Below are 24,264 nucleotides of genomic sequence, written 5' to 3'. Positions count from 1 at the left end.
GTAGGCTGTCCCTGCCTTAAACAGGAATGGCAACATCTTGCCTTCACAGCAAACATACATCAGGATGGGCCACTAGGCCCAGCCCCGGGCAGGAGCTGGCCCTCATCCTGACACTCTGTGTTGCCACATGCTGTCCAGAGGTGCCGGGCTGATGTGTTGTTGGCTCACTCATTAGCCAGTTGGAGCATCCCGGTGAGATGAAGGGACACGGCCTTTCAGATCAGTCAGACCCAGGCTTCACACTGCTTCTGCCACCTGCCAAACACACAGCCCCTGATGTCACTGGGGAGAGGGGACTCCAATCATATCTCTGCAGGTAGCCGGATGGGAAGCAGTTTGCTCTCGTGGGTAAGAGTGTGAGCTCCATAGCTCTCCTCTTACACCACTGCCTGGTCCAGCCACTGTCTGCTCTGTGGCCGTGAGCATGTGATCTCACCCTCTGGGACTCTGCTGCTTCATCTGCTAAGGGTGGAGGGGCTGGGGGATGGCTCAGTTGGAAAATGCTTGCTGTGCAACCACAAGGATCTGAGGTAGCTATCCAGAACCCACGGCAAACGCCAGGCATAGCGGGTGTGGGGTCTGAGGTGGCTATCCAGAACCCACGGCAAACGCCAGGCATAGCGGGTGTGGGGTCTGAGGTGGCTATCCAGAACCCACGGCAAATGCCAGGCATAGCGGGTGTGGGGTCTGAGGTGGATATCCAGAACCCACGGTAAACGCCAGGCATAGCCTTGTGTGGGGTCTGAGGTAGCTATCCAGAACCCATGGCAAACGCCAGGTATAGCGGGCATGGGGAACTCACCTTTTTTTCCAGCACTCAGGAGGCAGAAGAAGGCAGACCTCTGTGAGTCCAAGGCCAGCCCAGCCCAATCTACATAACGGGTTCCAGTACAGCCAGGCTGTGTAGAAAGACCCTACCTAAAAAAGAAAAAAAAAAGATAGAAAAAGGCACCCACACTGAGAGACGTGTGGAAATGATACAGCCGCTGGCAGGGGTGGCATTGGATTAGATGTTCATGAAGGGCCCGGCCCACTGTCATGTTTAAATGCATCCATTGCTGGGTGACCTAGTCGCGGATGAGCCATCAGGACTGGCGTGCTGTGTTGACTCCCTGTCTCTGGGAGGTTGTGCCAGGTGTTGAAAACATGGAGGTGATCAGGTCACACATTCAAGGGAAGCATAGACACAAGCGGAATTTCTATCTAGTAGAGAAATTAACAGCGGCCAGGATGGCTTGCGATGGCTGGGGCTCCTGAGTCAGAATATTAGACACCCTGGCAGAAAGTGCCACCATGGAGGGGAAGTGGGAGGCAATACCAGGCTTGATTTGCTCATTCGGATGCAAAGGTCTGAAGCGAGTGTGTAAGTGTCCTGATCCCTGTATGACAGGTCTCACCGAGTCGGTGACTTTTGTTCTCTACAGTTCTGGAAGTCTGAAGTCTCAGTTGGGTCTCACTGGGCTAAGAATCACGGCGTTGGCCAGACTGCGTTCATTCTGCTCTGGGAGAGTGAGTCAGGCAGGGTTCTCCAGGCAGCAGAGCACAGAGAAATGAGCCGGGTTCTGTCGTGTACGCCCATGGCGCAGATGCAGCTGGCACACCTGTACTTTAGTGCCCAGCTGGTCAGGAGGATTGTGTGAGCCGCCTAGAAAACAGCAGTACCCTATTCCAAAAACCAAATGGGAGATAAAAAGCAAAAATGAAAGGAGAAAATAAGACTACATGAAGTGTAGATGGATGGATGGATGATGGATGGATGATGGATGGATGATGGATGGATGGATGATGGATGGATGGGTGGGTGGATGGATGGATGGTTGAAGGGATGGATGGATGGATGGATGGATGGATGGATGGAAGGATGTGAGGTTTATCTGGAGAACCCATCACTCATGGAGGCTGACAAGTTCCACAACAACCCCCTGAGAACCAAGGAAGAACTGGGCTGTGACTGGGTACCCGGCCTCGGCTCGAGAACTGGGGAGGGGTCTTTAGCTATGTGAGGGGACAGATGTGAGTCTCGTAGGCCAAAGGCCAGAGCACTCAGAACTCTGATGTCCAAAGACAGACAAGGGTCTCTTCTGCAGCCCAGAAGAGAGAGAGCATGCCCTGCCCTCCCCTTCCTTCGTTGGTACCCTCAGTGCTTGGCTGGCTCTCATGAACACTGAGCAGGGCCTTCTGAAGCAGGCGTTGACTCAAATCAGCCTCTCCATCCATCCTCTCCCGTAAGCATCCTTAGACACTCACTCGGAAGCCATGCTGCAGCAGCCTCTGGAGCTTCCCTCAGCCCCATCAGCTTGGCGTCTAAAGTCAGCAGTCCTGGGAAGAAGCCCTTCTTCTGGAGCGGGTCTGCGTTCCTTTGCTCTGGCCCCTTCCTCCTCCTCAGCTGCACCATGGCCTGCAGAGCCCTTTCGTGCCCACCACTGTGTCTCTGACACCCCGGTCCAGATCCTAGCAACCTCGGTGGCTTGTTCAAATAGTCAGGCTCATCTCCCAGGCTCAAGGTCAGCTGATTAACAGTCTAGATCCACCCGAAACATTAATGCCATCTTGACCTGTGACCTCATGAACTCACACTTTCGTGCCACTTTGGGACTTCTGTGCTCCTTGGGCTCGGGTGTGTCTGAGGCCAGCTCTAAGGTTCTTGAGACCGAAGCATGGTGAGCAGAGACAGAGTTTAAGGAAAAGTCAGAGAGGCCGGTGTTTGCCACAGGGGGCTTGTGAGTCAGGGGAAAGCAACTGGGGTGCAGGGAGGGTAGGGAACAGGTGAGCGAGTCCTCGGACTTGAGGTGTGAGGTTCTGGCAAAGCTACCTGCAGGATGGTGTCCAGTGCTGTTTCCCGCGGAAGGGAGGGCCTGGCTCTGCGGTCCAGGATGTGGCAGCTTTGGATGACACCTTCTGGGGTTGTTGAGTGTTTGATGGGGTAACTGTGAACGGTGCAGGCTGCTGAGAGTGACAGGTGAGTGTCTTGGGCTTGAAGCTTGCTGGGATCCTCAAGGGTAGTGCCTCAGTTTCCTTCTCTGATAGTGAGCGTGACAGTGGGCTAATCTCACAAGATCTGCAAGAAGGAGGAAGGAGGAAGGAAGGACCATGCATGTGTGTGCGTGCAAGCATGCGTGTGTGCAAGCATGCATGTGTGCGGCACTGGGGAATTGTGGACCGATGAAGGAAATGGAATAACAGTGGATGGGAAACACTGGAAACAGCCGAGTCTCATGTTCAAAGACACAGAGCTGTGTGGAGCTGGGATCTGGTGCTGGCCCCTCCCCTCCTGAGAGCACCTTCCAGAGGCCTGGGGAGCACCAAGTGAGCTATGCTTGTAGCATGCTCTGCCAGGGCCGTAAATGTCAGCCTGTGAAAGTGGTAACTTTGTTTCCTGGAAAATAGGGTGCCCCCCATACACAACTAGGAAGTTAGAAAAACAGGAAGGTGGAACACTCTAGAAGCTGGCTAGTCTGCTGACTCCTGGGAAACTTCGTGCTAAGAGTCTCCACAGGGCTGTGGTTTCACTTGTCCCTGCCTTTACCCAAATGCCCCCCCCCCGTCACACCTAGCCAGTGCCACAGGAAGGGGCAGGAAGGCCTCCCCTCTGCAGGCAGCACAGCAAGGTTTCCTCCTGGCCTCCACCCTCTGTGTAGCAGCTGGGGCAGCTGCCTTCAGAGGTGTAGCAGACACGCACCTCAAGAGCCATTGATTTCCCAAGAGCCATTACAGTGCTGGGCCTCCGAGGCAATCTTACTGGGTACATTAAATCCCAGCACTGGGGGTTTCTGTTCCAGGCAGTTCTCTCTCTCTGGGGTCCTCTGACCTGAGACCCAGGGTCTCCTGTGTCGTTACTCACCTTAGACATTGAATGAACATGTATTCATGCAGAACCTGTGCACAGTCATTGTGACGTTTCTATTCTAATCCATCTACACAGTAGGGAGGTTGGGCCTGATGCAGAATGCCAGCAAGGATTCAGTAACAGGTGGCAACCACAGCAGGTGCGGTGGTGCACACCTGAAATCCCAGCATTTGGGAAGGAGGAGAAGGAAGTCTGGCATGGTCATCCTCAACTACACGGTGACATCATGAGGTCCAGACCACCCTGACTAACACGAAACCATGCTCCCCATCAGTTGCAAACGTGCCAAGCTGAGAGCCACCAAACAGTGGAATTCACAAGGCAGAAAAGAGGGAGGGACGGTTCCTAGGGAGTGTAGATCACATGCAAAGGTACTGTGGCAGCGGGGGAAGGATGTTTGAGGACTGGAGCTGACAGAATCAGGGAGGAACTGACAGGAGTCTTGAGTGGGCGGGACTTGGGCTTGATGGCTTCATTAAGGAGTTTGCTTTTTCTGTCTGATGAAAGTGTTTTAAGTGTGTTGGGGTAACTTGGAGCTAGGCATAAATTTGCATTTCAAATAACCGCTTCAGCTCCAGTGTGGAGAATGGCTTTGGAGGCCTGTGAAGGGGCTCATTGGGGATTCTGATGCGGCTTGTGGGTGGGGAGATGCTCAGTGGATAATTAACAGGATGTAATCTCCTGCCACGGCTTCTTATTGGGCACGTAGACAAGCCACCACATGCTAAGCACTTCACCTGCGTTGTTGTCTCTTCCCCCCTGCAGTGCACACTTTCCCCTCCAGCAAGAGCACACAGCCAATAGCGGTAGAGCTCGAGAGTAGCCTGGTAGATCTCTGCAGGTCTGGGGTGGTGTCCAGGGTGTCCCAGCTCGTGATGTGTCCAGTTGCAGGCGCCAGACCATACTTGGGGTGGCAAGGAGTTCTCTTCTCTAAGACTACACTCAGCCATGCTGCTTGGGTGAGTTGGGTGAGCTCCAGCGGCCCGGGTCCAGGTCCCCGGTGGACCTTGATTGGCCACAGGCAGGTCCATCACAGCCACTACTTGCCATTTCCTGTCTCCGCCCCTGAGCAGCCAAAGCAAACCTGACTGTGAGAAGCGGTCATGTGTTGGTTCCCATGCTGCACCCACAGCCTGGCTAGGTCAACAGGTGCCAGCCAGGCATGGTGGCTCATGCCTATGATCTCAGGGCTTGGGAGGATGAGGCAGGAGGATAGGTGCAAGAATGGGACCAGTCTGAGTGAGTAACAGCCTTGGCTGTTCTGGAACTCGCTCTTTAGACCAGATTGGTCTTGAACTCACAGAGATCCTCCTGTCTCTGCTTCTCCCTGAGTGCTGGGACTAAAGGTATGTGCCACCATTGCCTGGCTGATGTAGTGAGTTTTAAGTAAGCTTGGGCTACAGAATAAAGCCCTGTCTGAAAAAAAAGAAAAAAAGAAAGAAAAGAAAAAGAGGGCTGGAGAGATGGCCAAGTGGGTAGAGAGGCTTGCTGCCAGGTGTGACGATTTAAGTTCAATGCCTGAGACCCACATCGTGGAAGGAGAAAACCGACTCCTGCAAGTTTTCTTTGATCTCCACATGTGTGCCAGGACATGTGTGCCTCTACCTGTGTGCACTTACATACATAGAAATATAATGTAAAAGTAAATAATTATTTAAAAGAAAACGAGCCAGCAGGAATGGCTCCTGGGCGTCTAGCCGGCAGCTGGTTTTTTAAGCTGCACAAAAGTGGGGAGAAGCCACCACCGCCCACAGCTCCAAACTGTGCCTGCAGTCATTGGATCCCCATGTCATCAGAGACCAAACCCTTTCCCCCTGGCCCTACAGATGGGGCTGGAGTCACTGCTGCGTGCCAGTAAGGCATGCAGTCAGGATGCCCATTGTGGTCTTGAATGACTGGGAAACCCAATCCCCTTCTTAGCTTGGGAGGGAGCAGCTATGAGCCACTGCTATGAGCCAGTGTGCATGCGAGTCTGCGTGCATGCGTGTGTGCAGGTGCCGGTAGTACATGTGTGTGCCACCCCGTCCTCCCTCCTCGTTCCCTCCCTCCCTTTCCTGGGACAAGTCTGCTGACCCGTGAGCTCCCAGACTCCATTTCTCTCTGTCCCTAGCACTTCACTGTCCCTGCCCAGCCTTTTTATGAGTTCTGGGAGACAGAACGTAGATCCTTACACTTTCAGGGCAAGCCCTTTATAAGCTGAGCCGTCCATCTCATCTTAGAACAGATATGCCACCATGCTCGCCTGTCCTTCCCAAATGGCCCCCGGAACTTCTGTCCCAAACATGGTGTCCTTTCCTCCTCAGAAGCCGTCGCTGGGTGTGTCTCCTCTTGCTCACAGGCTTCTTTTCTCTGGTGAGGGTTGTTCCAAGCTCCTCGGTGGTGTGGGCATCCATGCCCGCTGAGACAGTAGAGCTGCTTTTCCGCAGGAGAAAGTCTTAAAAACTTGTATCACAGTGATGTGTGAGCCGGCTCCCCAGCAGTGTCATTCACGTGGCCTTGAGTCGTGGCTGTGTGCTCAGGGGAACAGGAACTTGTGTCGCTGGACAAAGAGCTAGAGACATCTTGGAGTCTGACGCTTTTGCTCTGCCATGACTATGCTGGCGCTTCGCTCGTGGGCTCAGGTGGAGAGAAGGCTCCGGTCTGTTGATAGGTGGTCTCTGAGTGGAAACAAGGCTTCTGGAGGCTCGCAGAAGCCATGCTCTGTTGTGTGTGTGTGTGTGACTGCACACACATGCACAAATGGTGATTGCCTATGCTTGGGTCTGATATGAACATCTGCTGTATCCCAGGCTGCCTCAACCCCAGCCATTTGTCTCACCTTAACCTTCATGTCCTGGCTGGGCAGGTCACTTCTCCGGGTCGCACATAGTTCGTATAAAATGTGACTGCAGGGATAGATTGTGTCTTGGGCCATGTGTTAGTTACAGTTTCTATAGCTGGCATGAAGCACCATGACCAAAGCAAGTCAGGGAGGAATGGGCTTATTTCAGCTTACAGCTCTCAGATGCCACTGGGTCACGGAGGGAAGTCACGATGGGAACCTGGAGAAGGAGCTGATGCAGAGGCCATGGAGGGCTGCTGCCTGCTGCTTACTGTCTTGTTCCCCATGCCTTGCTCAGCCTGCTTTCTTGAAGCATGCAGGGCCACCAGCCAGGGGTAGCCCCACCCACAACGGACAGGACCTTGGTCTCATCCTATAGCCCAGGGCCTCCCATGACCCTGCTGGCATCCCTACATTTGAATTGGTCTGATGTGTTACTAGCCTTGAATTACAGGGTTACCTGCCTCCACCTCATGAGTGCTGGTATTACGGGTGTGAACCACCACATCTGGCTCAGGCAAGTTTTATATACTATTGAGCAAATAAGCTATTTGCTTTAGTCTTTTGTGTGTGTGCGTGCGCGCATGCGCATGTGTGCATGTGTGTGCACACGTGTTATGTATGTGTGTGCATGTGCCTGTCCATGCAAATGTGGAGGCCTGAGAGCGATGTCAAGCATCCTCCTTATGCTCTCCATCTAATTTGAAGTTTTTTATTTTCTTTTTAAGTGTGTGTGTGTGTGTGTGTGTGTGTGTGTGTACTGATACCCGCTGAGGTCAGAGATGTCAGATCCTCTGGAGCCACAATTACAGGCAGTTGTGAGCTGCCCGACTTGGGGTCTGGAAGCTGAACTTGGCTTCTCTCCACCAGCAGCAAGCACTCTGAACTGCTAAGCCATCTCTCTAGCCCCTCCATCTAATCTTTAGAGACAGGGTCTCTCACTGACCCTGGAGCCTGCTGTTTTGGCCAGCTTGGCTGGTCAGTGAGGCCCAGGGGCTCTGCCTAGTGCTGGGGTTGTAGGCACGCACCACTGGGCTCAGCTTTCCCCATGGATGCCAGAGTGATGAACTTAAATCCTTATGCTTGTTCAGTAGGCTCTTCACCCGACAGAGCCATCGCCCCAGCCTCCCCGATTGTCACTTTTCACACCCCCTACACATGCTGATAATCTCTCATTTGTTCCCTAGATAATGAGGCTCTGGATGAAGGAAAGTGTCTGAAATATTTTGTGTATAAACATGTACGCCGTAACATCACCTTTCAGACTAGAAGTCACAGACATGTCTACGGTTGGGCAGGAAGATGAAGTAAGAGTTGGTGGCTCTGTTCTGGCTGTTACATAGTTATTAAGAATTGTGTTTAGGAAGCGTCTGTCATAACACAGTGTGTTCATGTCATATTCATAGGGAACAACAAGATACAGATTAGGAGTGTAGTCAGATGGAATGATGGGTAATTGTTTTCCTTCTGTCTTCTTTTCTATGTTAAGTCTGTGTTAACTCCCCCTCCGCCTCTGTCTTGATCTGCTTTTTGTTTTGGTGTATGTGTGGCTTGTTTGTTTGTTTGTTTGTTTTTGAGACAGAGTTCTTCTGTGTAGCCCTGGCTGTACCTCCAACTCAGGGATCCACCTGCCTCTGCCTCCCGAGTGCTGACCACTTGGCATGTGTACTTCTCCTGTATTGAATAGAAACAGGTGCGTAGATAAGCATCAACCTTATTTTTTTTTAATTATCTATAAAAATGCCATTGCCTTCTCTGTGCTGCTATAACAAGATGTCTGCAGTGGATGCTTTAAAGAGAAAAAACAATCGATTTGGCTCCCAGTGTGGAGTGCAAGACTGATGTGTTACAGTCCACACTGTGGACACACACCATGGTGGAGGTGCAAGAGTGATGTGTTACAGTCCACACTGTGGACACACACCATGGTGGAGGTGCAAGAGTGATGTGTTACAGTCCACACTGCGGACACATACCATGGTGGAGGAGCGGGAAGGGGAAGTGTGGATGTGGAATGAGACAAGAATCTGAAGTAATCTGACAAGAATCTAAAGCAATCCTCTTTCTTTTTCTTTCTTTTTTTCCTTTTCTTTCATTCTTTTTTGGGGGGTTGTTTTTTTGTTTTGTTTTTGTTTGCTTGTTTATTTTGAGACAGGGTTTCTCTGTGTAGCCCTGGCTGTCTTTGAACTCCCTCTGTAAACCAGGCTGGCCTCAAACTCACAGAGATCCTCCTGCCTCTGCCTTCCGAGTGCTGGGAATAAAAGTGTGATCCTCCTTCTTAGCAGCCAGTACCATCCAGTGTGACCCATCCTCCTCCAGCAAGACCTTCATTAATCCTTTCCCAGTGTTGTGCCCCAGATCTGGTCACCTCTATTCGGCCCTCATGGCTCAGGGGTGCCATGCCTCACAATTCTGTTACACTGGGGACCAACCATATCCAAACCATAGCAAGAGATGTGTGCTGAAGGGGAGGTTGAGGGCACAGAACTAAGCCCAGAGGAAGGTGCAGCCTATAAGTGGGAGGAGAGAAGGGATGAAGCTGGCACCCAGGGACCGTCTGGAAAGTGTTCTGAACTGTAAAAGGAGCCTCTGGTTAAAATGAAAACGAAGAGGGATGGACAGTCCCTTTGAACATGGCACTCTTTGGTTCCCACTTGGGTACTGGACTCTGTCTTCTCTAGGACAGGCTGTGTTTGGTGAAAAGTCAGCCAGGCTGGGGAGGCCCTGGGGTGGGAAGATCTGCAGGGTGGCCGGCAAGGGGAGTTTTCTACCATGAATTCTCCTGTGTTGGGAAATAGAATTCCACACGACAAGACATTTAGTAGTGATGGCATTGACCTTTGGCAAGATTCCCTAGTGCATGCATCCTCTGGCTTTCTTCTTCCCTTCCTCCTTCTCTCCCTCCCTCCCTCCCTCCCTCTCTTCCCCCTCCTATAAATTGTTAAAAGCTTTATTAAGACATAATTCTCACATAACAAAGACCACCTTTTAAAAAGTATATCGTGGGGCTGGGGAGGGCTCATGGGTAAAGTGCTTATGTTGCAAGTGTGGGGACCTGAAGGCAGATTGTTAGCGGTGACATGTGTCTGTAGTCAGCGCTCGGTAGGAGGGAGGCAGAAGGATCCCTGGGGCCTGTTGGCCATCCATCCCAGCTAAACTGGTGAGCCCAGTTAAGAGACCTTGTCTCAGAGAACCCTGCGGGAAGACGCTCAGTGTTGACTTCTGACCTCCATTGGCAGTCCTCTCTCCTCCCCCTCCCTCATCCTCAGGAACCAGTATTCCGCTTTGTTACTAGGTTTCCTTCTGGACATCACTCTTAATTAGAATCATAGACTAAGCGGCACTTTTGTGCCTGGTTCTTTTCCTTAATGTAGGGGTCAAGCCTCGTCCATATTGCTGCATTTCTTCCTTTTTATAACCACTCAAGTTTTTTGTTTGTTTTGTTTTTCGAGACAGAGTTTCTCTGTAGCTTTGGAACCTGTCCTGGAGCTTGCTCTTGTAGACCAGGCTGGCCTCAGACTCACAGAAATCCACCTGCCTCTGCCTCCCAAGTGCTGGGATTAATGGCATGTGCCATCACCGCCCGGCTCCATATTCTTTTGAATGGACAGACCACATTCTTGTGGATCGTCCACCGCTCCGTTAGCATTCGGTTTATTTCCACCTTTTGGCTGTTGGAAATAGTGCTGCCCTGAGCATTTGCACCCGAGCTTCTGTGTGGATCTACGTGTTCTAGTTTTCTTCTGTTGCATGATAACCACGGCAACTTGGGGAGGAAAGGGTTTATCTGGCTTACACTTCCAGGTCACAGCCCGTCAATGAGGGAAATCAGGGCAGGAACTGAAGCAGAAGCCATGGAGGAAGGCTGCTCACTGGCTCACTCCTTGGCATCGAGCTCAGCTAGCTTCATTGTACAGCCCAGGACCACCAATCTAGGGGTGGTGCTGCCCACCGTGGGCTGGGCTTTCCCACATCCTTGAAGATCATTCTGACAGACGTGGCCACAGCCCAGTCTGATCTGGGCAGTCTGTCAATTGAGACTCCCTCGGTAGACTTTAGTTAGAGCTGTGTCAAGTTGACAGCTTACTCTAACTAGGACATTGTGTTTAAATTCTGTTTGTGTGTCGGGGCCCTCAAGACGACTCCTGGCTTCAGTGGTTCAGTAGGTGGTCTCGTGGTTGGACTGGGTGCATGGTCTTGCTCACAACCGTGATTTATTAAAGCAAGGGACACGCAACAAAGTGAACTGAGAAGCAAATGCAGCGGCAGCAGTCTGGGGAGAACCAGGTGCAGGTGTGTAGGGTCCCCTCCCAGCGAAGCTGCATAGGATGCACCTGCAGCATGAGATTGTGACTGAGGAAGGGACTGTCACATGCACACTCCTTAGAGACTGGTCACGTCGGTACCTCTGCCTAACATAGACTGAAATCCAGGGCCCCCAGCAGAAAAGCTGGTGCTCGGTGTGTGTTTGTCTAGTCTCGGTTCAGCGGGTCTCCTTATCAATCAGTCGGTGGTGGAACACTCTAGAAATCCACCTTCCCAGAGACTGGCTGAAGTCCAACCTTGAAAGTAGACCTTTCTGATGAGGACCTTTTTGAATAGCCATCTTACTGTGATCAGAGTCTCCGGGTCAAATGCTAACTCTCTTCTCTTCTCCACGAGTTGCCTAGCAAGAGTGTCTCAGTGGTGGACTTGCCTACATCACTGTGGCCTGTCTCTGTGGATTTCTTGTGTCTGTTGATTGATGTGGGAGGGCCCAGCCCACTGTGGGCAGCACCGTTCCTAGACAAGGGTGGTTCTGGGTTGTATAAGAAAGCTGGCTGAACTGGGACCAGAGTGAGTGAGAACCCACAGCATGTCTCATGGGTTCTGCTCCAGGCTCCTGCCTCAACTTCCCTCCACAATAGACTGTGATGTGCACTGTAAGACAAACAACCCTTTTCCTCCCCAGGCTGCGTTCAGTCATAGTGTGTATCACAACAGAAAAAGAAGCTAGAATATTCCTCGTGGAAACTTTCCCTGCTGAACCCTCCAGAGCTGCTGTGCCGTCTCCAGAACCACCCGGCACTGCTGAGGCCTTCCGTTCCCCCGCATCCTTGCCAGTGATTATACTGTCATCTTTCTGCATATAGCCTTCCTGATGGGACTAACGGGGCCTGCAGTTGGCGATTTGTAAGCATTTAGGATGAAGAGGAATGATCAGAGGCAGCCAAAATGAGTTCTCCAAGAAGAGTCCTGCCAGCCCAAACCCCTTATTTTCTTAAAAAAAAAGAAAGCATTTGCTATACTGGGGCCAATGTCTGCATTTTAGCCTTTCACAGGCTTCTCAGGGAAAATGGGTTTTTGCTGACAGCCTCGTGAGCTCTTGGCTAGTAGTGGTCAGTGCGTGGTGCCAGACCCAAGAGTAAGGCTCTGGTGATTCCTGCCCCCAGCCATTTATACTTACACCCCAAAGCTGGGTTGCACACAGACGTCAGCCCACCTAATCCAAGTTCGCCCATTGCTCAGAGAAGACAGACATGGAGCTGCCTTGTCAGAGCAGGTCCCACAAAGATCTGGACAGTGTGGGATGGCAGACAGAGCCCAGTGACCTGGGAGTCACCAGGGACAAGGGGCAGATCCACAGCTGCAGGATGGCCGGGGCAGGTGATACTGCTTCTGCTCTTTACACAAATGGGGTGATTAAGTCACGGGTACCCCAGGAGCATGTAGTGTGGGAAGGTGTGTGGTCACAGACGGTGCCGTGGCTCACCGTGGGGGATTAAGAGGTTAGTGATGCGCCTCCTGTTGACAGAGCAGGGCCGTTCAGCCAGGGTCCCCAAAGTGAGCGTGTGTGGTGTGGAAGCTGATGCTTAACTCTGGGTACTAGGGGACGACAGAATTGATGGATTCAGGAAGGACTTGTGACATTCTGCAGTTGATGGGGCTGCCCAGTAAGGTGAGCCCTCCATTGCTGCGGGCATCCGTATCCAAGGAGAGATGTTCTGCTGGGGAACACGAGTGAGACAGGAGGGAGCCTGAGTGAGCTCCGAGGTCTTTGGGACCTGGGGATCACATGGCTACAGTTTATGCCTTTGAACAAGTCTCTTCGTGTGCCCTTTGTGTTCCTACGTGTCTGTCTAAGCAATTTGGGGCCCAGTAAGCTCCTCTGAAGACTGCTGGGAGCAGCCCTTACTCAGTGGCTGGGTCCCATCTGTGTTGTGGGGTCCTCATAAGGCCTCCTTGTAGAAGGAACAGCGGGCCTGCTTTTCATCCCACCTGGCTCCCGCATGGCTAGCTTTACACCTGAAATAACAACACACAAATTGTATTATTTTAAACACTGCCTGGCCCATTTTATCTGGCTTCTTCTTGGCTAACTCTCATATCTTGCTTAATCCATTTCTAACAATCTGTGTAGCACCACAAGGTGGTAGCTTACCGGGAAAGATTTTAGCCTACGTCTGTCTAGGGTTGGAGAATCATGGCGACTGACTGCATCTGCTTCTTTCTCCCAGCATTCTGTTCTGTCTACTCTGCCTATCTAAGCTGCTGTCCTGTCAAAGGGCCAAGGCTGTTTCTTTATTAACCAATGAAAGTAACACATAGACAGATGACCCTCCTCCATCACCTCCTGGCCCTGGGCTAAGCTGTAAGGCTAGTTTTCCTATTTGCTCTTTCATTCATTGATTAACTAAGTAATTAACAAGTCTCTCCCATGTGCCAGTGTTTAGGCAGTGGGGGTGTGCAGCACAAATAGGAGGTGAGGGGCTAAATCGAAAGCAGAAGGGAAAAAAGCTTGACCCCGGACACCCAGGGACCTGTTTGCTTGGTTGGTTTTTGAGTCAGGGTCTCATGCAGCCCAGGCTGGCCTTGAACACTGATCCTGTCTGGGATGTGGGCTGATTCAGGCGGGGCTGGAACAGCAGAACCCTGCACACACATCCTTCAGCTGGGACGTGGAGGGAGACAGTAGCAGCAGGGGGAGAGGGCGAGGCTGGGAGAACATTGCCTCCACAGCACGGCTCACACTGCAGCCCACGCCCAGGCCTAGCAGACACGTGCTAGGTGTGTGCATGTGCATCGGGTACCCGAGCCTCTGGGCCTGAGGGGCAACGCCTACGTGTTTGAGGGTTTGCACGTAGAGGCCCAGATGACACAGGGATCACTTGTGCCTTTGGCCACCTCTGTTGTCCTCCACCAATGTGGCTGGCTGTGAGGACAAACAGGCCACTGCCCAGAGGGGACAGCTCTGGTGAGACGGTAGACACCTGTGATCCCCATAACTCCTGTACAATGGTACACTGGCCGCTTTCTAAGTATGAGTGGGTTCGGGGCAGGGTGTGGCAGCCCTCACACCTCGGCTCCAGCCTTTCCATGGTTTGTGTTCTGAGATCCTGTTTCTGCCTTCTACCCCACTGCCAATTGCAATGGCGGGGGCGGGGGGGGGGAGTTCACAGGAGAGAGGGAGGGAGGACTCTATTCTCCCTCCACACACACACCCAGCAATTATTCTCCGCTATTGCCAATTCGAGATAAGTAGAAAATAACAGAGGAATGGAGGCAGGCCGAGTTCTTGCCATGTACCACCATGACATTGGCATAGGCCATGGGAGCTGGAGGCCCCACAGTGACTGTGCCTGATGGGGCCCGCTGCTCTGGGGAGACCAAAGGGTTCCAGTCTGGCTAGCTGTGCATCCCCCATCACTTCCCACCTCGGAGCCTCAATTTTACCATTTGTGACATGGGGACATGGCACTAGAGCATCCTGCGTTGAATCCAGGCCACACTTCGGTGAGGCCACTCCCCTGTGGATTTTGGTCACAGCAGCAACGATTAACAGAGGAACTCACTTCTAAGTCTGGGGACCAGGAAGATGGTTGAGCATGGGGAATACGGCACAGCTTGCTGCAGAGACAGGCACTGCAGCAGGGAACCCAGGCAGAGTAAAGCAAGGCCCAGCAGTGTTTGGAAACACTGAGAAATAGAAACCAACAAGCCCTGGATGAAGGGTTTCAGATGTGACCCAACTGGTAGAGCCCTCACCTAACACACAGGAGGTCCCGGTTCCATCCCCTGAACCACATGAGAGGTGGAGACAAGAGGATCAGAATTTAAGATTCTCTTTGGAGATGTAGTGGGCTAGAGGCCAGCCCGGGCTACATGAGACCCTGCCTCAAGAAACAAGCAAACATACACATACACTATGGATCAAATACCTTTAATTTTAAAAAGTCCAAAAGGATCCAGGTGGTGGCACACATCTTTAATCTCAGCACTCGGGAGGCAGAGACAGGCGGATCTCTGTGAGTTTGACGAGGCCAGTCTGGTCATCAGAGCGAGTGCCAGGGCAGCCAGGGCTGTTACACAGAGAAACCCTGTCTTGAAAAAAGAAAAAGAAAGTCCTAAACAAAAGCCGGATGTGGTGGTGCACACCTTTAATTCCAGCATTTGGGAGGCAGAGGCAGAGGCAGAGGCAGAGGCAGAGGCAGAGGCAGAGGCAGAGGCAGAGGCAGAGGCAGAGGCAGAGGCAGAGGCAGGTGGATCTCTGTGAATTTAAGGACATTGTGGTCTATGTAGCAAATTTGAGGTCAGACAGAGCCATAGGGTAAGGCTGTGTCTCAAAATAAGTAAGTAAATAAGTAAATACCAAAAGACAAAGTCCCCAAGTGAGGGACTGGAGAGGTGGCTCAGTGGTTAAGAGCATTTGTTGCTCTTCCGGAGGACCTGGGTTCGGTTCCCAATCCCTACATGGCAGCAGTAACTCATTCCAGGGAATCTGCCACCCTTTGTAGCCTCTGCAGGCCCCAGGATGTACTTGTTACATGTATATAGATGCAGGGAAAACACCCATAACATAAATTAAAATAAATAGACTTTTAAAGAAATCCGAAAGTGATCCATACTCTGAAATTTTGGGGAAGACAGCATGACTTCACAGATGGAAACCTCCACACCTGGCTCCATGAGATACAGATGCAGTAAAGGTGCTGTGTAAAATTACCTTCTGGCCACGTGCCTAAGGTATACAGGAGGAATGCAAATTTCCCATTTCGACGTGGGTCCCTCTTCAAGATCGTTCATAATGTATATGCAGATATTTGAAATACTGAGAAAAAAATCTGAACTCCAGAATGCTCTGGTTCCAAGCATTTTGGATAGAGGAAGTTCACCTGTGTGATACAGGGGGCATCCTCTGTATCACCACAGAGGACAGCTGGTGTCTGTCAATCTCTGCCATTGGCCGCAGGTATTTCCACTTCTTTCTTGTCGCTGAACCCTTCTGGATCGTGGCTGAACGGGTATCACCCTGCATTGTTAAAGCAGACTCCACACAGGGAGTGGTATGCCCGGCAGGGGGATGGTGACAGAGGCGGGGTTAGAACTCAAGCCCCGAGCTCTGTCTACTCCCCCATTGCTTTCCCAGCTACTTGTGCCTCCTGCCAGTCCTGATCCGTGCCCCATTCCACTGTCACCGCCCTTCTGCACCCTGCCAGGCACAGGGTAAGAGGGAGACTGGAGAGGAGGAAGCAGGGTGGGCACCGACTGCCGCTGTGTGTCCCTCAGCCTCCAGGGCTAAGGGCAGCTAGGGAGCAAACGCCCACCCTCCTGGGGGACTGGCAAAGCTCTCATCTATCTAGAGACTCTTGCGCATAGTGGTAGTTCTCAGGCACTCTGATAGTGTATACTGTCCTGGGCTGGGTTCTGTGGGGGAAACTGAGGCCAGGCAGGCATGGTGTCTGGTTTCACGGAGCTCCTGGTCCACGGCCATAAAAATCACAAACAACAGTGACCAATTGGGTCCAGGGGAGCCCATGATGCCTAGGGTAGGTCATCACCGTCCATAGAGACTCTCATGTCTTCAAGGGACAGACCCGAAACTCCTGAACCAGAGTGTGGATTCCATTCCCAGCCCTGTCAATAAACCACTGGCGCAGTTTGGCCAGGTCACCCCACTTCTGACCCAGCTCCTTATGTATAGAGAGTGATTCACAGTACTTTTGTCAGGAGGAAGGGGAGGGAGGATATCTTTCTGTTCAACTGAGACAGGCACGCGCCCTGAGTCAGTGTGTCCTTTCTCTTCCCTTGAGAGGATTACCTCAAGCCAGGGCAGAGCAGGGAAGGCTACATGAAAGAGGTGCCCTTTATTTTTTTCCTCCTCAGTACTGGGGATCAAAAGGAGGATCTCAGACACAATGGGCAGGGCTCTACCAGTGAACCACACTTAACGCCTAGGAGGTGGTCCGGGTTCTTTCTGGGAAACCTCTGGATGATCTTTGGTGTGTGGAGTGACTTGAGGGGAACGGCTTTCCAGGCAGCTCTGGTTGGGAATGAAATCAGGCTGAGACCTTGGCAGAGGGTATGGAGGGCACCACTGGCCGCCAGCTCACCGGGGTCTGGTCCCCTGCTCTTTCCCGCAGATGATGCGGTTTGCGTGGCAGAATTACCGCCGTTATGCGATGGGCAAGAACGAACTCCGGCCACTCACAAAGGACGGCTACGAGGGCAGCATGTTCGGTGAGTTGACACAGACCCCGGGGGCACTGAGTGCAGCTCCACTTTGGTCTGCCCTTCTCTGGGGCTTTCCAAGCTTTTCTGGACTCGGAGGACCCAAGTGTGTCTGCCCGCTCATACAGCCTTGCGTCGGAGCTTGGGATGATGGTGAGGATCGTGAGGATCGTGAGGGGATAGGGTTTGGTGATGTGAACGCAGAAGACTGGGTAAATTCACTTTACTGGGTGGTGGTGAGATGGCATTGCCCCACAGAGTAAATGTGTATAAAGAGTTTGTGTTCAGGCTGCCTTTAGATTAAATTCCGGGGTGTCGTTCATGTTGCCTGGTGACAGCAGATCGGACACATGTCCCTTGTGTTTCTCCGGCAGCCCTCTGGCTGTGCCACCTCCCTGCTATAGTGTTCTCTGGACCCAGAACCCATTGGTACATCTCCTAAAGGCTGCAAGCCCAGCCTCCTTGTCCAAATGTCGTTCCAGAGAGAAGATGCTCTGGACAGCCTAGCCATCTCCTTCCTTTAGGGAAGGATGCTATGCTGGACCAGATAAAGGCGGCACCATACCCACTGGTCCTCCCTCCCGAGGAATACAGGTTGCTGGAGTTGGATCTAGAGAAGCAGGCCTGAGCTGGAAATCCCCAGGGAAACCTGAAGGGTGGTTGGATACCCGAGACCGGGGCCTGTGTGTGGAGCTCCCAGTGTCAGGGTTGGTGTTTAGGAGACACGCCCCAGATGCACATTCTCCTCCTGCAGTCAGTGCTGGAGGCTCTTAGCCTGTCCAGATGAGTCACCTCTGTCACAGGAGAAAAGGACATGGATTTGAACAGCCTTAGGCCTTTGTAAATGTGGGAGGAGAAGGGATCCAAAAATTACAAAAGTGGGCAAAGTAAGTGAAGAGATTAAAGTTGATCTGTCTTGTAAATGTAGCCACTGTTGACATCTTTGACCATGTCCTTCCAGTTTTCCCTCCTGTGCGTTTATCCTGTCTACAAAGTTTTGACTCTGTGGGAGGGGCTTAGGGTAAATTGTAAGTATTTCTGTAAATGACAAATAATGTGTGTTGTCTGCTTTTCTCCTTTCTGCGGCCAAATATCTGACAAAATCAACTTAAGGAAGAGAGAGTTTGTTTGGCTCACAGTTTTAGGGCACACAGTCCATTGTGGTGGAGAAGGCACGGGGCAGGCATGTGAGGTGGCTGTTGTCATGGTTTTCATAGCAAGGAAGCAGAGAGAAGTGAATTTGGTGCTCAGCTTTTTGATTCAGTCTGTGTCCCGAGTCACATCCAGAGGTGTGTCTTTTTGTGATTTTTAAATCCAGCCAAGTTGACGGGGAAGATTAACTGTCACAGAATATTTGTATTAATTTTTTTAAATATTTGAGCCAGGCGTGGTGGTGTATACTTTTAATCCTAGCACTTAGGAGGCATAGGCAGGCACATCTCTATGAGTTTGGGACCAGTCTTGCCTACATAGTGAGTTCTAGCACAACCAGGGTTACATAGAAAGACCCTGTCTCAAAAAACAGAACAATAATAATGATAGTAATACATATTTGAGATGGTTCTCAATATGTTGAACTCCTGAGCCTAAACAGTTCTCTTGCCTCAGCTTCCCAAGTGGCTGGATGACAGTCTGCTCAGCTCATAGGAAAGGACGCTAGTGGTTTAAATCGTCTCCCTTTCTTTTCCATAAAGGGGAACTGGTGTTGACCGTGGGGCTTGAAACTGCTCAGTGTAGACCCAGCTATTGCTCAGGTTTTGCAGGAAGCACTTCTAGGAGGGACTGGGCTAAGTCTGGCCCAAAGTGACAGATTTATTTATTTATTCAGTCACTCATTTATTTGTTTGTTTCTTGCGACAGGGTTTCTCCATGTAGCCCTGGTTTTCTTGGAACTTGCGCTGTAGACCACGCTGGCCTCAAACTCATAGAGATCCATGCATGTTGGGATTAAAGGTGTGTGCCATCACCATCTGGCTCAGAGCCTAGGATTTAAATCACAGCCCTTCAGGACTTTATCTAGTAAGGGAGAGCCCTGGGCTCCCGAAAGGATAGAAAGAACAAATCCCTCAAGAAGACCTGGGTGCGAATCCTTCCTCCGTCCTTAGCTGTGGCTGTGCCCAAGTCACTTAACCTCTCTGGGCTCCAGGTGGTGCAGCTTTTGTCCTGGGCCTCTGTGAGGACATCCGTGGGAGCGTGTCTGAGTACCCGAAGGACCACGTGTTGGGAGTGCGGCATGATTTCTACTGCAATCAATGAGAGTGGCAGTTGACCCAGGAAGCCTGCAATGAGTTCTGAGGTTGCTTGGACATCCTGATCCTAGGTGGAGGCCCGAGGAACCCATTGCCCGGTCCCCATGGCACTCCTGGCAGTAAACATGCCCTCCCCCCAGGGTGCCCTGGTGGCCGGGGAAAGGGAGAGGACAGCAGACAGGAGGCTGCTTTGATCCATTTACTCTTTCACTCTCCACACTGTTGGGTGCTGGGCCTGGGGTCAGCTGCCTAGAACTCAAGGGGCTCCCCTTTCCTGGCCCTCTCCTGGGGCCTGTCCAGGGTCTTCAGAAAGGGACAGGTAGAGGGGACCATTAGACAGTACTGTAAATCACACTTATTGGTCTGAAATCCTGGAGTCAGACAGACCTAGGTTCACACTCAGGCGTCCCTGCTTCCTGGTTGAGCGCTCCTTGGCTAGTATGTTTCCTGTAATCTGTTTCTGGGAGTTGGGGTCACAGGTGGCTCTGAACACAGCCTGGGCCTGCCTGTCTCAGAGCCCCGGCAATGGTGACAGATTTCAGAATTCAGAGTCCATGAGAGCACACCTAGAAGATAAGACTCCATTCCTGGGTCCAGGGAGAGGGTCCCAGAGGTAGGAGCAGCTGCCCTGTTCTGCCTACACTCCTGTTTCTTTCCTGGCCCAGGGAGGAGTGGGGAGTGGCTGTTGGGTGGCCTCTGCCATAACCAGTGACCTCAAGTAGGCTGGGCCCTATAGACACAAGATGCCCCGGGGTAGGCAGGAATAGACAGACTCACCCTGCCCTGTCTGACTGAATGAGACTTACATGGGGACCCTGCCCAGCACCCATGTGGGCGGTGCTCAGATGGGATGGGCTCCCACAGCCCGTTCCTGGGGACCACACTGTGTGCCTGCATATGGGGAGGGTCCTGAGACCACACCAGTGCCTCCCTTTGCCAAGATATGTAGGAGCTATGGTGACAGTGGTCACTGTTTTGAGCCTGGTCTCTCCGGTCTCCCTGTGTGGCCCCTCACCACGCCAACAGCCCCATGCTGTCCCGTCCTTCATCAAAGCTGTTTTTGCCCCGAGGGCGGATCCTCTTGCTGAGGACAGTTTTTGTGAACTGGGCATTCCACTGTCCCAGTAGCTTGTAGCTTGTCCTCATCCACATCCGGCTCCATCGGAAGACACGCCCAAGGCCACCAGAGAAGACAGCCCGCTCTTGGCCTGTCGTTCAGGCCTTTCCCTTCCTCTGTAAGTTCTCCATGTGGGACCCCTACTGTGCGGCTGGATGGTAGAGGCGCATGGACTGTAGGTCCAGCTAAGCTTGTGTGGCTCTCCACGGAGTGGGCATGGGCTCAGTTTCCTGAGCCTGTGGGGATTATAATTATTTTGTGTATTTTATGTGTGTAAGAGTTGGAGGTCAAAGGAGTCTCCTACGTGTGGGTCCTGAGGCTTGAACACCCATTGACAGGCTTGCTGATGGGTACCTTTGCCCAGTGAGTCATCTTGCTGGCCCTGTCCCTGGTAATTAATAAGGAGATACGCCCAGGATCCAGCCCCAAGCACTGAGGAGGCTCTTGGGTAGTAGGTCTTTCTGTTCTTGCCACAGAGGTCAGTCCTCAGACTGGGGCAGTGCATGGTACAGGGGCAGAAGAGCCAGCACAGGTTGGCAGTCACCATATCGTAAAGTAAGTGGCTTGGCTCACAGAGGCCCAGTCTCTCTGTCTGTAGAAGAGGCCAGCCACTAATACCTACGGCTAGAACCTGGGGACAGAGAAGTTCCCTGGGGGCCCTGGACTCCATAGCCAGTGGGCCGGGATTTAATGTCACTCTGCTATTGCTAGCTGTGTAATCTTGGGCAAGTCTCTTAACTTCACTGGGCCTGTTTGGCCAGCTGCAAGGTGAGGCAGCAACAGAATTGTTTTCAGAAGAAGTAGTTAATGCACACAAACTGATGCACATGCACAGCACACAGGCAGCACGCTGCGGATGTTCAGGGCTGTGAGCATGGCGCATGCACAGCATACAGGCAGCGTGCTGCAGATGTCCAGTGCTTCGAGCATGGCGCATGCACAGCACACAGGCGGCGCGCTGCAGATATGCAGTGCTTCGAGCATGGTGCATGTTCAGCACACAGGCAGCACGCTGCGGATGTTCAGGGCTGTGAGCATGGCGCATGCACAGCACACAGGCAGCATGCTGCAGATGTCCAGTGCAGTGATCATGGCACAGGAAGAGCCCTGAGGTCAAACTGCTGCTTCCATGTCCTAGGGGCATGTCCAAGTTCCCTGGACCCAGAAACCCACATAAGTACCAAAGGGCTGTCCCCTGCCCCATCCCCATTGCCCTGGTAGGAATGCAGTGGGCATTGCACCTCTTGGCCCCTCATCTGAGCAGCAACCTAGAATTTCATGACAGGAAAACAGCAGAAAGTAAATCAGCCTCTTGCCAGCAGAAGGGTTTGGGGTGCCCAGGGCATGTGATCAGCAAGCCCCCTTCTTTGCAGTCCGCGTCAGCTGGCTGTGACGACACTCAATGAGTGCTCATCTTTCTGTCTGCACAGTGAGAGCTTGGCCCTTCTGAAAGAAATGCATGGGACAGAGTCGTCTGCCTTGATAGTGTGGCTGTTCATTTCCGTTTTTGTTTTGTTTAATTTTTACTTTTCAAGACAGGGTTTCTTTGTGTGGCTTTGGAGTCTGTCCTGGAACTCACTCTGTAGACCAAGCTGGCCTCCCAAGTGCTGGGATTAAAGGCGTGTGCTACCACCACCTGGTTTATTCCTTTGTTTTAGAGTTGGGGAAGCTAATGCTCAGAGAGGGGAAAAGGGATTTGGTGGAGACAACAGCACACATTAACTCTAGTGGCTGGAATCCCGGGCCACTGCACTTGGCTACACCCATCCAGAGATTAGCCAGATTGTCCCCTGTGACCTGACACTGTGGCCGGGTCACCACCACCAGTGATAGATACTCTCAGAGTTTCAGAACTGCCTTTCAAGAGTGTGGGATTTGGGATCCAGAGGCCACCACACCCTGTGTACACATCACTCCCAACACCATAGCTGTGTTTTCTAGTGTACCCCTCAATCCCCTGTAAGGTGTCACTTACCCATGGTCGCCCCATTTCACAGGTGAGAGAACAGAACTAGAAATCTCCAGGACTTGCAATAGCTGAATCCCAGGTGTAGTGTGGGCCCTGAAGCCCGAGCAGTGAGCTACCACGCTGCCCTGTCCCGCAGCGAACACAGTGTAGGGAATGGAACAGAAAGCCATCTCAGGGCTGGAGCGATGTGTCTTCCAGTCCTCGTTCCCCTATACACCACAGCTAGGGTCCGCGTCACCTGTCTCTCGGCGTCATTACTGGATACGAACTGAGCTTTTAGGGCTCAAAGGACTTGTCTTCCACATAGAAAGTCTGCCCAGCAACTTCAGGAACACCTGCTTGCAGCCTGGCTGAGCTGAGCTGCAAGGGGCAGAGATCTGACATCCAGGCCAGCCTGGGTTTGAAATTTGGGTCTGCCACTTCCTCATCCTCTGTCGCAGAGCTGCTCCCTTGACCTCTCTGCACTCAGTTTCTCCATCTGCACAATGGCGACAGCAGCAGCTTCTCCCACTGAGGATTCAATGCAGCTGCTGCGTGTGAGAACCACCTGGTGCAACACCTGCCCACGTGCACTCATCGCATGGCAGCCGCTGTCAGCGTTCTACTAGCTAATTAATAATAATGACTCTAATTCTAACCCAGGAAAGAGCAGTGTCTGGCACGCAGCAGGCTCTTGATGTATTGTAGAAAGAATGAGCAGTCTGCCATGGTCTCTGCCTGGATCATTTCCCCTTTGTTCCCAGCCTGGCTGGGCCTTGCTCATGGCCTTGCTCACTCCGTGGCTCCGTCCCGTTCAGTGGTGGTGGTCTTGACCTCCTGCCGTGAAGTGCGCTCAGAATCAGCAGAGAGGCCTGGAAAAGTAGCTGTCCCGCTTGCTCAGCAAATTTGATTCCCCGAATCTTCACTGTGGAGGATGGAGGTGTTTGTGTGGCCCAAAGCGATATTTCCCCAGCTCCAAGCCAAGCCCCAGGGTGATTGTGGAAGCCCCAAATTGGATTCTGTCTCTGCCCATGGATTCCCTGATAGAACTGCCAGCCCAGTCCCCATCACGGGGATGATATATAGCCGTGAGTCGAGAGGCAAAACGAACACAGTGCGATTTTCAGATCAGCGGCTGGCGGTGCTCGGCCTTGGCAGAGAGAACAATCATCTTTGCCTTGTAAACGGAGCAAATAGGATGTTGAGGAGTGAACAAATCCAGGCCCCGTGGTGCCATTTCTACAATTGCTGTAGGGAGTGGGCCTTAGTAGTATCACCTGCTTGCCCCTCACACTCTCCTACACACCTGCGCACACTGGGTACACACGCCATTCTTCCTGGTCTGTTCCACACGTGAGAGCTTCTCCCCATGGGGCTCCCTTTCGAGAAGCCAGCTTTGCGAGCTAGCTAGTTTGTGAAGCAGACCCGGCTTCCCCACATCTCATGTCTCCCTGGGTCTCTACCCTGCCTCTCAAGAGTTTGTTTGTGGACACTCACCTAGGTTCGAATCCCATGCCTGGCATTCATCAGCCGAAGTCGCAGGCCTCTGGGGGCACTCGGTTTTCACGCTGTATGAGGCTGGGGGGTTTGAGACACGGAGAGTGGCACCAAACATTAAGATTTTCTTCCTGGTCTGGGGAGATGGCTCGGTCAGCAAAGTATATAATGACCCAAGTTTGATTCCCAGATGTGATGTAAAAACGCGGGCATGGTGGTGCATGCTTGTAACCCCAGCACCGAGGATATAGAGCCGGGCGGATCGGGGGAGGGAGTGTCACTGGACAGCCAGCCTAG

The 24,264-nt window shown here is 52.2% G+C and overlaps 1 protein-coding gene across 1 annotated transcript in view; it reads left to right on the top strand.

Annotated features, from left to right (window-relative positions):
* Man1c1 (mannosidase alpha class 1C member 1) overlaps positions 1 to 24,264 on the top strand; it is a 148,052-nt gene that overhangs the window by 47,381 nt on the left and 76,407 nt on the right. The window contains exon 2 of the mRNA XM_075944707.1: positions 17,069 to 17,165. Within this exon, the coding sequence (XP_075800822.1) occupies positions 17,069 to 17,165 (97 nt within the window). The remainder of the gene's footprint in view (positions 1 to 17,068; positions 17,166 to 24,264) is intronic.

This window comes from Microtus pennsylvanicus, chromosome 13, assembly GCF_037038515.1.
Source record: "Microtus pennsylvanicus isolate mMicPen1 chromosome 13, mMicPen1.hap1, whole genome shotgun sequence".
In the NCBI taxonomy this organism is placed as follows: Eukaryota; Metazoa; Chordata; class Mammalia; order Rodentia; family Cricetidae; genus Microtus; species Microtus pennsylvanicus.
The sequence above is the reverse complement of the archived record's forward strand: the minus strand, read 5'-3'. Positions and strand labels throughout refer to the sequence as shown.